The sequence below is a fragment of the Colobus angolensis genome, unplaced genomic scaffold (genome assembly GCF_000951035.1).
Source record: "Colobus angolensis palliatus isolate OR3802 unplaced genomic scaffold, Cang.pa_1.0 Scaffold432, whole genome shotgun sequence".
In the NCBI taxonomy this organism is placed as follows: domain Eukaryota; kingdom Metazoa; phylum Chordata; class Mammalia; order Primates; family Cercopithecidae; genus Colobus; species Colobus angolensis.
In genome coordinates, this window is record NW_012117733.1 from 1,472,255 (window position 1) to 1,485,940 (window position 13,686).

General features: G+C 45.7%; 1 protein-coding gene across 3 annotated transcripts in view; it reads left to right on the forward strand.

Annotated features, from left to right (window-relative positions):
• Window positions 1-9,778, forward strand: part of IL2RA (interleukin 2 receptor, alpha) — a 53,357-nt gene extending 43,579 nt beyond the window's left edge. For 2 of the 3 annotated variants that reach the window (XM_011957059.1, XM_011957060.1), the window contains 4 exons: window positions 659-730; window positions 1,101-1,172; window positions 2,391-2,457; window positions 7,558-7,903. In XM_011957059.1, the coding sequence (XP_011812449.1) occupies window positions 659-730; window positions 1,101-1,172; window positions 2,391-2,457; window positions 7,558-7,582 (236 nt within the window). In that variant the 3' untranslated portion in view covers window positions 7,583-7,903. Of the gene's footprint in view, window positions 1-658; window positions 731-1,100; window positions 1,173-2,390; window positions 2,458-7,557 lie in introns of all 3 variants that reach the window. The other variant, XM_011957058.1, reaches the window with a different exon arrangement.
• Window positions 9,779-13,686: the final 3,908 nt, after the last annotated feature.

Sequence of the window (13,686 nt, forward strand, 5' to 3'; positions counted from 1 at the left end):
CCCTCCAGCCTGGGGCAACAGCAAGACTCCGTCTCAAAAAAAAAAAAAAAAAAAAAAAGCGACTTACATTCAACCACAAGTATTCCTGGTTTTCTTGCTCACTGCACTTCTCATACTCCATGTCCTCCTCTTGGGTTCCCTGGGGAGGCTGTTTTGTTCCCGTAGCAACCTCCCTGGGCCACCCTGACAGCCAGGGAATGCCTGCTGCTTCCTTGGAAGAGGATGAGAGGCAGGGCAGAGCCAGGGTTGCTACCCCTCAGGAGGACTGGAGAACCTGGCACAGAAGCAGCTGTCCCTTAGTGCATCTCTGCTCCATCCAATGGTTCAGTGACATTCATATTATTATGACCTGTTTCCAAGTCACAGATGGAAACCCAGACTGAGTAGGGAGGCTGGGGAGAAAGCATTGCTCAGAGATTTGGGGACAGCCAGGGTCAGAGTTAGAATTCAGCCTCGTCTGTTCTGCTGAGGCCACTTCACAGCTTCCCAGTACCCCTGGTGTGGAACCACGTGGGGTGGCATCCCCGGCGAAGTGCCCACACCAGGATTCATGCCTCCTCAGGCGTATCTGGGGCCGGCTGCCCAGGGCAGGCAGGGTGGGAGTGAGGCCCTGACTCCCGTCTTTAGCTCCACCAGCATCACTCACTCTCTCCCCCAGGTGAAGAGGAGCCTCAGGCAAGCCCCGACGGCCTTCCTGAGAGTGAGACTTCCCGCCTCGTCACAACAACAGGTGCAGGAGAAGACAAACGCTGGACCACAGAGGTCTAGTCCAAAAGGGCAGCGGTGGCCAGGAGTCAGGCTCGGAGAGATGGGCGGAGGTGAACTGTAGGGGAGAAGCCCACAGCAGCCTCCTCTCCCTCTCAGCAGGGAAAGGGCCTCAGCGACCTGCAGGCCCCAAAGCAAGTGTCAGAAAGAGGGAATCCAGGACCAGGACCAAGCACGGTCCCCAGGCAGAGATGGAACTCCTGTCCTCACCACCACCACGTGTCTCCTACCAGCCTCTGAGCTTCTCATCCACAGAGACGCCCTGACTTCCTTTAGCCTCATGCCATCCTAAAGTCACGATAGCAGGAGTGTCTCTCTTTATCTCTTTTTCACAGATTTTCGAATACAGACAGAAGTGGCTGCAACCATGGAAACGTTCATGTTTACAACAGAGTACCAGGTAGCAGGTGAGTGGGGCACTGGCTTTGTGGACAAAATGTACACCAGGCTGAGATATGGACAGGTTGACTGGTTGGTAGGTTAGTTGGTTGGTTGGTTGGTAGGTTGATAGGTAGGTTGGTTAGTTGATTGGCAAGTTGGTTTGTAGGTTGGGAGGTTAATTGGTTAGTTGGTGGGTTGGTTGGCAGGTTGGTTTGTATGTTGGTGGATTAGTTGGTTGGTTGGTTGGTAGGTTGGTAGATTGGCAGATTGGTTGGTTAGTTGGTTGGTAGTTTGGTGGGTTAGTTGGTTGGTAGGTTGGTTGGTAAGTTGATAGGTTGGTTGGTTGGTAGGTTGGTTGGTAGGGTGGTAGATTGGTAGTTTGGTTGGTTAACTGGTTGGTTGATTGGTTAGTGAGTTGGTTAGTAGATAGCTTGGTAGTTGATTGGTTGGTTGATTAGTTGGTTGGTAGGTTAGCAGGTTGGTTAGTTGGTTGGTAGGTTGGTTAGTTGGTTAGTTGATTTGTAGGTTGGTTGGTTGACTGAAAAGACCCCTTCCTTACACTGCAGAATGTGTGAGTGAAAAGCTAATCCAGATGCCTACAGCTCAGAATCCCATGAACCAGTTACAGGATGCTGTGAGCAAAATCTCAAGTCAGTCACATCAGCTCCTCTCAAGCTGATCTGGAAGGGCTGTACCCTGAGCCTCTGTCAGGGGTCAACAGTGGGAGGAAGGAGCCACGTAGCCAGGCAGAGAGGACAGGCTTCCAGAAACATGGCTGTCGTTTCCTGGTAGGAGGGAAAAACACACTCGGAGGTTGCATCTGCCTAGAAAGTAAATAAACGTCAGCCTCCAGAACCTCAGCAGAGCAGTGTCTGGAAAACCTGAACCCTTTCAGGAGATGTTAATGTGCTTCTCATCATCTTCATATTTTAACATTTCTTTTACCAGGCGTTCTCGGTGTCCTAAAACGAGGCCTGGCCTGAGCCTTTCTGAGGGGCTTGTGTGAGAGAAGGGTGCATACTGAGGGGAAGCTCCCTCCACCCTCACACTGTCCTCCCCGCCCTGTTCCTCAGGACTCCTGGGAAATCCCACGGGGAGGGACCTGCGTCCTGAGACAGGGAAGAGAGGCTGCAGCCTCCACCTTGCTCTTTGGGGATGTCCTCAGCCTGCCCTGTGGGCCTGGCTCCTGCTGCCCCCATGCCAAGCCCAGAGCCCTTTTCTGAACTCCCTCTCTCTATTGACAGTGGCCGGCTGTGTTTTCCTGCTGATCAGCGTCCTCCTCCTGAGTGGGCTCACCTGGCAGCGGAGACAGTAAGTGTGGTATCACCAAGGCAGCACATGGTCAGATCAAAGTCCTGCACCCAGCCCTGCCCACCCTGCCCCATGCTCTCTCTAATCACCTGCAGTTCAGGGACTGGCAAAAGGAGAGGCCAGTCCATGCCTCCAAAAGAGTCAGTCAAAGAGAATTGAAGCACTGCCAGGTGCGGCGGCTCACGCTGGTAATCACAACACTTTGGGAGGCCAAGGCTGAGTGGGTCACCTGAGGTCAGGAGTTTGAGACAAGCCTGGTCAACGTCTCTACTAAAAATACAAAAAATTAGTTGGGCATGGTGGCAGGTATCTGTAATCCCAGCTACTCAGGGGGCTGAGGCAGGAAGATCGCTTGAACCTGGGAGGCGGAGGTTGCAGTGAACAGAGATCGCACCACTGCACTCCAGCCTGGGCGACAGAGCAAGACTCTGTCTTAAAAAACAAACAAACAAACAAACAAAAATTAAAGCACCAGGGAAAGGGAAGGCAAAGGAGCCTCACATTCATTGAGCACCTACTATACACCAGGCTTGATGCTTGTTTTATAAACATTATTGAAATCTACCTTCTCAGAAACTTTTGGAATAGCTGTGGCCTAGAGAGATGCAACAGCTTGAAGATGGCATGGCAGAGGCCAGCACTGCAACTTGAATCTAGAGCCCATGGTTTTCCCACCCAGCCCCTACCTATAGAGGACCCAGGACAGCATCTGTGCTGAGCTTTGCCTATCCTGTGCTCTCCACCCTCACTTCTGCAGAGGCTCACACCAGCATCCCCTTGACCAGGAATGTAACCCATGTGTGGTCTTTTTGCATTAACTCAGATTTCCAACCCTGGATGCCTCTTAGAACATCCAGGAGAGAGTCTTCTAAAATACCAGTGAGTGGCAAGGTCCGAGTAAATGCCACAGGAAAAGGAAGGCGGTCCAAAGGGCTGTGCTTCTCCTGTGGCTCAGTGTGATTCATAGCTGTGACATCTTTTAAGAGAGGTTTACAAGAGGGAAATCATGTCACCAAAACCATTGTGACCCACTTTGAATTTGGGGGGAATCTTCATTTACAACAAAGAACAAATTTGTTGCAATAAGAAATATTTTTGTAGCTTATGTAGGTTGTTCAGCCAGAACAGCGTATTAATTTAAAAAGTTAAAAGATAGGCCAGGTGCGGTGGCTCACGCCTGTAATCCCAGCACTTTGGGAGGCCAAGGCAGGTGGTTATCTGAAGTCAGGAGTTCGGGACCAGCCTGGACAACATGGTGAAACCCTGTCTCTACTAAAAAATACAAAATTAGCCGGCATGGTGTTGAGCACATGTAATCCCAGCTACTTGTGAGGCTGAGACGGGAGAATTGCTTGAACCCAGGAGGCAGAGGTTGCAGTGAGCCAAGCATGCCACTGCACTCCAGCCTGGGCAAAAAGAGCGAAACTCTGTCTCAAAAAAAAAAAAAAAAAAGGTAGAAGATATGAATGACTGGGCTCCAATCAGAATCTCTGGGGGTGAACCGAAGACATCAGTACCTTTTTTAAATTGAGATAAAATTCATCATTGAACTGTTATAAAGTGTACAGTTCAGTGGTGTCTTAGCCCATTTTGTGCTACTGTAACAGAATGCCTGATACTGGGTAACTTATAAAGAACAGAGATTTATTTCTTACCGTTCTGGAGGCTGGGAAGTCTGAGGTCAAGGGGCCCCCATGGGTCAAGGGCCTTTGTGCTATGTCATCCTGTGGCAGAAGGCAGAAGGGCAAGAGAGTGAGAGAGAGCAGGAGAGGCTGAACTCAGCTTTTATCACAAACCCACTCCTGCAATAACAACATTAATCCATTCATGAGGCAGAGCTCTCGTGACCTGATGACCTCTTCAAGATCTCACCTGTCAGCATTGCTGGATTAGGGATTAAGTTTCCAACACATGAGCTCTGGAGGATGTATTCAAACCACAGTAAGTGGTATTTAGTATGTTTGCAATGTTGTGCAGCCATCCCCACTGATTCCAGAACACTTCCGTCATTCCCAAGAGAAGCCCCACACTGCCAAGTTCCGCATTCTCCCCAGCCCCGGGAAACCACTACTCTGTGTTCCGTCTCTATGCATTTGCCTATTCTGGACATTTGGTGTGAATGGAATCATGTGGCCTCTTATGTCTGGGATAGTTGTACGTTTTAAAGCCCCTCGGATGTATCTAACACATACGCATCCAGGTTTGACAACTCTACACTAGGCCATTGGTTTTCAAACTTGAATTTGCACCAGAATCATCTGTAGGAGCATAAAGAAGTGATAAATGTTTGAGATGATGGATATGCTAAATACCATGATGTGATCGCTGCACATTGTGGGTATCAAAGCATCCCTACATACCCCATAAATATGTGTAACTATTGTGTGTCAACTTAAAAACGTTTGTTTAAAGAATCATCTGGAGGGCTCGTTAAAGCACAGATTGCTGGGTTTCACCCATGGAGTCTCTGTTGCAGTCATCTTGTCTTGCTTAGGTCTGGAAATCTGCATTTCTATCGGGTTCCCACGTGATACTGATGCTGTGGTTTCAGGGAGCAGACTCTGAGGATCACCGCACTAGGTTAACAGCATTAAGAATCAGGGAAGCTGGCCAGACTCACATTTGTAATCCCAGCACTTTGGGAGGCCGAGGCGGGTGGATTACTTGAGGTCAGAAGTTCGAGACCAGCCTGGCCAACATGGGGGAAACCCCGTCTCTACTAAAAATACAAAAATTAGCTGGGCGTGGTGCTGTGGGCCTATAATCCCAGCTACTCGGGAGGCTGAGGCAGGAGAATCACTTGAACCCGGGAGGCGGAGGTTGCAGTGAGCCGAGTTCGTGCCACTGCACTCCACCCTGGGTGACAGAGCAAGACTGTTTTAAAAAAAAAAAAAAAAAGGAAGATAAAGAAAAAGTAAACTCTAGAAACTCACTCTGTATCTCTCTTGATTATCCAGGGCCTCCCTGACCCCTGCCAGCATACATTCTGGCCAACCCTAATACAAACTCCACAGTAAGACCCTGAGAAAATACAGATCCACGCCCCCAAAACCAAAGCGCTTAGCCCAGCCACAGAGAAAAATAAAATATCTCTTCCCTTCTTATATGGGTCATCAGGCCCATAACATACTCCGAATTTTCCTCCTGGGATTTAAAAGTATAAATTACTGCAATGCTAATGATAAGCCTCCCAGGGTTATTGTAGCAGGAATGATCCATATAACGGACAGTCTACCAATTTCTCTAAGGGGTCAGCAGATTCCTAAGCTGTCATTTTAGGATTCCAGGAGGGGAAGGATGTGACGTGGCTGACGTGTTGTGGGTGTACTCAGTACTTGCATCCTCTCCTTCCTCAGGCTGAACACTTGGCAAGCCTTAACACCTTGCAAGGATATTTTTTTTCATTTGTTAGTTTGAAGACCAAAAGCCTTCGGGCCCAGAGGACACACCTATTTGGAAGTAGGAATGGTTCAGTGTTGATGTTGTGAAACAAAGAACCGTGTGAACCTATGTGAGTTCCCACAAAGTCTCCCGGAATCACAATCTTTGGGGAGACACAAACATACATCTAGAAATGACCCCTCTAGTCAGTTCGTCCAAAATCCTTCCTAGAATCTGCTCTCAACTCGTGGTGCCCTCTTGTGGCAACAGAAAAGCTGCATTTGAATTACTGAAAGATCACCATAGCCTAGCCAAAGAGAGTTTTGTTTGGGGAAATATTTTTTGTTTGTTTTGGGGCAATGACCAGGAGTCCGTGATGTGCTAGAGAAGGCTCACGGTGGCTTGTGAGAGGCAGCGGTTACATTTTCAGGACTTCTGCAAATTGGTTTTTAAGCATAGCCATTATGTAAAATTAAAGTATTTAGGCTGGGAGCAGTAACTCCTGCCTGTAATTCCTGCACTTTGGGAGACTAAGGTGAGAGGCTCGCTTGAGACCAGCCTGGGCAACAAAGCGAGACCTTGTCTCTACAAAAACATTTTAAAATTAGCTGGGCGCGGTGGCACATACCTGTAGTCCCAGCTAGTGGTAAGGGTGAGGTGGGAGAATCCCTTGAATCCAGGAGTTCAAGGTTGCAGTGAGCTGTGATCACGCCACTGCACTTCAGCTTGCCTGACAGATTGAGACGCTGTCTCAAAAAAATAAATAAATAAATAAAATAAAGTATTTAAATTTACAATTCAATAAACGATATGAAAAACAAAGGCAAGAATTACTTACGATTAATCACTTCCTAATTATTTGCTATATTTTACTGTTATCTTTGTTCCCTGGGTGGTTTACATCAATTGTGCCTGCGTGGTGGAAATACCGTTTGACAGTGGCTACTACGCATCTCTTTCCAACCACGTGGTCAGTGATGTCACATTACCCGCTGGAAGCTGGGTGTGGAGGGAGGATTTACACCAGGGAAGATAGGCAACCGTCATCAGAGAGCTGCTTGTTAAACATCACCAGCACAGCTCTGTTTGGAGCCTTTTGCTGTGAGAACTCTGTGCGAAGTAGGGAGTAATTAGAAATTCCCATGAGCCAAATAAGGACTGGGAAAAGACTAAGACTGTATTATCCAATACAGTAGCCACTAGCCACCTGTGGATACTTAAGGGTATTTAAACTCAAATAAAGTAAATACAATTAAAACTTCAGTTCCTTGGTTGCACTAGCCACATTTCAAGTATTCCCTAGCAACAGGTGTCTGTGTTATTGGACAGCACAACTACAAAAGATTTCCGTCATCTCATAAAGTTCTCTAGCACAGTGCTGGCTAGAAACTAAGTGCTTTACTGCATGCAAATCATTTAGCACAGTTAGTTGCTGTTTATTATTCTTGTTCCACAGCTATTGTCTGCTGTATAGTTTTTAAAAACTTAGGCCAGGCGCAGTGGCTCATGCCTGTAATCCCAGCACTTTGGGAGGCCGAGGCGAGCAGATCACAAGGTCAGGAGTTCGAGACCAGCCTGGCCAACATAGTGAAACCCCGTCTCCACTAAAAATACAAAAATTCGCCAGGCATGGTGGCGCGCACACTGGTTTAGAGTGGGGACCACATTTTTGTGGTGCCGTATTACACATATGACCATGACTTTGTTATACCACTACAGGAGGAAGAATAGAAGAACAATCTAGAAAACCAAAAGAACAAGAACTTCTTGGTAAGAAGTTGAGAACAGACAACAGAAGTCATGAAGCCCAAGCGAAATCAAAGGTGCTAAATGCTCGCCCAGGAGACATCCCTTGTGCTCGCCTGGGTTTTGGAAGCTCTGAAGTCACATCACAGGACACGGGGCAGAGGCAACTTTGTCTCTACGCCAACTCAGTCCCATCAGAGAGCGAGCGCTACCCACTTCTAAATAGCAATTTCGTCATTGAAGAGAAAGGGCAAAACCACTAGAACTCTCCATCTTATTTTCATGTATGTGTGTTCATTAAAGCATAAATGGTATGGAACTCTCGCCACGCTATATGTAGTATAAAGAAAAGTGGGTTCACATTCATGTCATTCCAACTTCCCAGTTCAGGAATCCCAAGGAAAGCCCTAGCACTAATGTAAATACACAACACACGTACACCCTCTACCCGATACAACTGGACATTGTCCGCGTGGTTCCTTTCTCAGCCGCTTCTGACAGCTGATTCTCCCATTCACGTTACCTAATGAACATCCTTCAAGAACTCTGGGCTGCTACCCAGAAATCGTTTTACCCTTGGCTCAGTCCTCTAAGCTAACCCCCTTCTACTGAGCCTTCAGCCTTGAATTTCTAAAAAACAGAGGCCATGGCAGAATAATCTTTGGGTAACTTCAAAACGGGGCAGCCAAACCCATGAGGCAATGTCAGGAACAGAAGGATGAATGAGGTCCCAGGCAGAGAATCATGCTTATCAAGGTTTTACCTGTGCATTACTAATAGGCCTCTTTAAGAGTTAGTTTCTTTGGGATTGCTATGAATGATACCCTGAATTTGGCCTGCACTAATCTGATATTTACACGTGGACACACAACGTGCAAATCAATGAGTACGTTTCCTGAGAAGTGTCTAAGAACACCAAAAAGGGATCCGTACATTCAATGTTTATGGAAGGAAGGAAAGAAAGAAGGAAGTGAAGAGGGAGAAGGGATGGAGGTCACACTAGTAGAATGTAACTGTGGAAAAGAGCACATCAGGCTGGGCACGGTGGCTCAGGCTGTAACCCCAGCTACCTAGGAGACCAAGGTGGGAGGATCTCTTGAGGCCAGGAGTTTGAGACCAGCCTGGGCAGCATAGTAAGACCCATCCATCCCTACAAAAAATTAAAAATTGGCTGGATGTAGTGGCATATGCCTGTAGTCCCAGACACTCAGGAGGCTGAGGCAGGAGGATTGCTTGAGCCTAGGAGTTCCAGGCTGCAGTCAGCCATGATGGCACCACTGCCCTCCAGCCTGGGCAACAGAGCAAGACCCTGTCTTTAAGGAAAAAAAGAAAAGAAGAGCATACCAGCAGTCCTCGAACATTAACCAAAATCTTCAGCATATCAGAATCACCTGGAGGCCTTGTTAAAGCAGTTCGCTGGGCCCGTCTCCAGAGTTTCTGAGTCATCAGTCTGGAATAGAGCCAAAGGTTTTGCATTTGTAACAATTCCCAGGTGCTGTTGCTGCTGCTACTATTCCAAAGAACACACTTTGAGAACCGTTGTGCTATTGCTCTGCATGCCCACCCACTCTCAACTCCCACGAAAAAAATCAACTTCCAGAGCTGAGATTTCAGTGGAAGTCCTGGTTCCATATCAGATCTCCCCTCACGAATCAGTTGAGTCAACATTCTAGCTCAACAACATCACATGATTAAGATTAACAAAAATTATTCATTCAGGAAACTATCAGCCAGTTTTCATTTCTGAAGGGGCAGGAGAGTGTTATGAAAAATAACAGGCAGTTTTCAGCAGGGTCCAGATTCAGATTAAATAATTATTTTCTGTCTGTTCTGTGACCAACCACATACAAACAGACTCATCCGTGCACCCTCCCCCTCCGCCTGCAGGTATATGTTTTCTGATTAAAGTTGAGAAGAATCTCAGACTAGAAAATATATGTGTATATATATATATATATATTTAAATCTTACTTGAGTAGAATTGAATTACTCCTTTTGGGTGTTGAGGGGTCTATAAGATCAAAACTTTTCCATGATAATACTAAGATGTTATTGACCATTTCACTCTCCTTCTCTCAAAAGTGTATGGTGGAGTTTTCCGGAAGCTATGTGATATGTGATGATGTCATCACTCTGCTGTTAACATACAATCAATTTATTGCTATTGTTTATAAAAGAATAAATGATATATTTTAAAAAGTCTTGGTTTTTATTATAAATATGGTAAGTATTGCTAGCTATAATCTACATAACCAAAAATGCTTTATTGTTTTTTGGTGGGTTTTTTTTTTTTTTGAGATGGAGTGTTGCTCTGTTGCCCAGGCTGGAGTGCAGTGGCGCAATCTCGGCTCACTGCAGCCTCTGCCTGCTGGGTTCAAGTGATTCTCCTGCCTCAGCCTCCCAAGTAGCTGGGACTATAGGCACCCACCACCAAACCCAGCTCACCTCAAGTGATCCGCCCACCTCGCCTCCCAAAGTGGTGGGATTACAGGCGTGAGCCACAGCACCCAGCCTGGTATCCTCCATAGTTTTTAATAGTTTTAAATAATGTGCAAAGGTCCTGTCAAATGGCCAACAAGCATATCAACATCCCTGGTCATTTCAAAAATGCAAATCAAAACCACAATGAGATACTACTTCATACACATTAAGATGACTTTAAGAAAAAGACTAGAAATGCTCACAGATGGCTGGTGGCAATGTCAAAAGGTGCAGCCACTGTACAAAACAGAGTCTGTTTTGGCAGTTCCTCAAAAGGCTAAACATAAATTTGTCCTATGACGCAGCAATTCTCTTCCTAGGTACACACCCAAACAACACAAAAACATGTGTCTAAACACAAACTTGTATACGACTGTTTGTAACAGCATTATTCGCACTCACCAAGAGGTAGAAACACCCAAATACCCAACAACAAATGAATGGATAAAGACCAGGCGTGGTGGCTCACACCTGTAATCCCAGCACTTTGGGAAGCCAAGGTGGGCAGATCACTTGAGGCCACAGGAGTTGGAGACCAGCCTGGCCAACATGGTGAATTCTCATCTCCACTGTCTCTACTAAAAATACAAAAAATTAGCTGGGCATGGTGGTGGGTAATCCCACCTACATGTAATCCCAACTACATCTGTAATCTGTAATCCCAACTACATGGGAGGCTGAGGCATGAGAATCCTTTGAACCTGGGAGGCAGATGTTGCAGTGAGCCAAGATGGTGCCACTGCACTCCAGCCTGGGTGACCAAGGGACTCTTCCCTCCAAAAAAAAAAAGAATGGATAAGCAAATCATGATATATCCCTACCAGTGGGGTATTAGCCACAGGAAGGGATGAAGTATTAATCCATGCTGCCATTTAGATGAACCTCAAAAACATTATGCTGAGTGAAGGAAGCCAGACACAAAAGGTCACTACAGTATGACTCATTTTATATGAAATATCTAGAATAGGCAACTCTATGGAGACAGAAAGCAGATAAGTGTTCGCCAGGGGATTTTTCTGGGGTGGTAAAAAAGTTTTGAAACTAGAGAGAGGAGGTAGTTGCACAACATGTTGAACACACGAACAGCCACTGGATTGTATACTTTATCATGGTTAATTGTGTGTTATGTGAATTTCACCTCAACTTTCTAAAAAGGAGATCCCAAGACCAAAATATTTGAATATTGCTTATCTTATTCAAGATTCTCAAAGAAGGGTCCTCAGCCCAGAAGGATCCTCCTGAAGTCTTTATGGCGACTTTAGTATTCTATTAAGTGAGTTATCAGGAGACGCTGAATTTTTTTGTTTTCAAAAACTAAAATCAGCATATTACTAAAGTTTATGGAAGACTCCAATTTGGTATCAAGAACATAAAATTTGCATAGCTCCCAGGAAAGGCTGCTGTTCCCAATGTACCACCAGAACCATCGTGAACTGGTTTTAGTTTTTACTCACTGGTATTCCTTCAGCTAAATGATGAATTCCTGCCAGTGATTTTCACGGAGGGGTTGTGTTGGCTGGCTGTCAGAGTGCATAATCAATTAATTTGCTGTGGGTTGAAAACCTGAACAAACTGAAAGTCAATAACTCTTCTTAGGTCTGTAGAAGTAAGAGTACAGGGTAGCTCACTGTCCCCAATATGGGAGAGGCAGACAGGCTGATATAAGGAAATCACAACTTCCCGGAGCAGAAGCCCAGGAACAAACCCTGCTACTGGAAGCAGCAGAGGGGCAGGAAAACCTAAACTGGGAACTGACAAATTGCTGGAGGCTCAGTGTGGACACTTCTGAGAGACAAAAATTTCAGGGGAGCAGCCCAGTCACAGGGGCTCCCCACTTTCATGACCTTTCCCTCCAGGAACTCAATGAGGTCTTCACAGTGAAGATGGGAGAAAAACTTCCTTGTGCTTTTGACAGGAGAAAGAGAGAAGGTAGTGTCACGTGTGTCCATGTGAAGAGAGTCCACCAACAGGCTTTGTGTGAGCGACAAGGCTGTTTATTTCACCTGAGTGCAGACAGGCTGAGCCCGAAAAAGGAGTCAGCAAAAGGTGGTGGGATTATCATTAGTTCTTATGGGTTTGGGATAGGCATGCAAAGTACATTCTCAAGGGCAGGGAGAATATTACAAAGTACCTTCTTAAGGGCAGGGAAGAACATATCGTATCAGTTAGGGTGGGGCAGGAACAAATCACAATGGTGGAATGTCGTCAGTTAAGGCTCTTTTCACTTCTTTTGTGGATCTTCAATTGCTTCAGGCCATCTGGATGTATACCTGCAGGTCATGGGGGATATGATGGCTTAGCTCGGGCTCAGAGGCCTGACAGGTACCATTTTGAAATATGCCAGAGCATTCAGTTCTTGTCCAACAAAACCGGCCCTCAAGGAAAGTATTTTCCTCACTATCTTAAATTTTATCATAGTCTAACCAACCTGAATTTTACCAGCGTCTAACCAACCTGAAAGAAGGGAAATAACCAACTCTAGCCTCTCTGCCCTTCTTGTCTCATATAAGGGAGGAGGGGAATGAAAAGCACTTGTGAAGATCACAGCCCAGGGATACAGGCTTGCTGAAGACTGAGCCTAATCATAAGACTATGGAATGAAAAGAAAAGACTATGGAATGGTTCCCCACCCCCTGCACCTTACCACTACATGAATGGGGTTGTTGTGTGTCACAGGGGACTACAGCTGAAACAACTGCGTGTTTCAGTCCCTCTTTAAGAAACAGTCTCTAGGGAAGCCCAAAGATGAGAGGGGAGACAAAAACAAAGACACTAGAGGGAATTTTATCCTCTGACATCTACAGCTACAGCAAATAGTAAACACAGCCTAACTCCTAATCAGATAAACATAAAGCCTCACACTAAAGGCCTATTTACCTTGGTTCCTTTTATGCTATACATCAGGTCCAGCTTTCAACAAGAAATTACAAGGCATGCTAAATGGCAAAAAAACACAGATTAAAGAGGCAAAGCAAGCATTGTAACCAGACTCAGATACTACCATGTTGGAATTATCAGACTGGGAATTTAAAACAACTACGAAAATAAACCATTATGACAGAGATTTCTATGGTCCTGTAGATCCATTCTTCCCTTCCACCATCAGTAATAAAATCCCCAAGTTTTAACCCAACACATTTCTCCCCCTAGCTAAAGATGACATTTTCTAGCCTCCCTTGCAGCTAAGTGTGGTCATGTGACTAAACTGGGACAATGAGATGTAAACCAAAAAGTATCTGAGACAGGTCTTAATCCATTTAGAGGTTTATTTTGCCAAGATTAAAGACCATGACCTGTGACACAGCCTCAGAGTTCCTGAGAACATGTGCCCAAGGTGGTTGAGTTATAGCTGGGTTTGATATTAATACATTTTAAAGGCACAGAAATTACAGGCAAAGACATAAAGTAATATATGTAAGGTATACGTTGGTTCAGCCAAGAGAGGTGGGACATGTCAAAGTGGGAGGCTTCCAGGTCATAGGTGATTCAAAAGTTTTCCGACTGGCAATTGGTTGAAAGAGTTAAGCTAAGGCTGAGGAGTTGAAGTCAGTAAAAAGAAATGCTTGAGTTAAGATAAGGGGGGTGGGGTTGTGGAAGATAATGTCCTTGTCATGTACATGA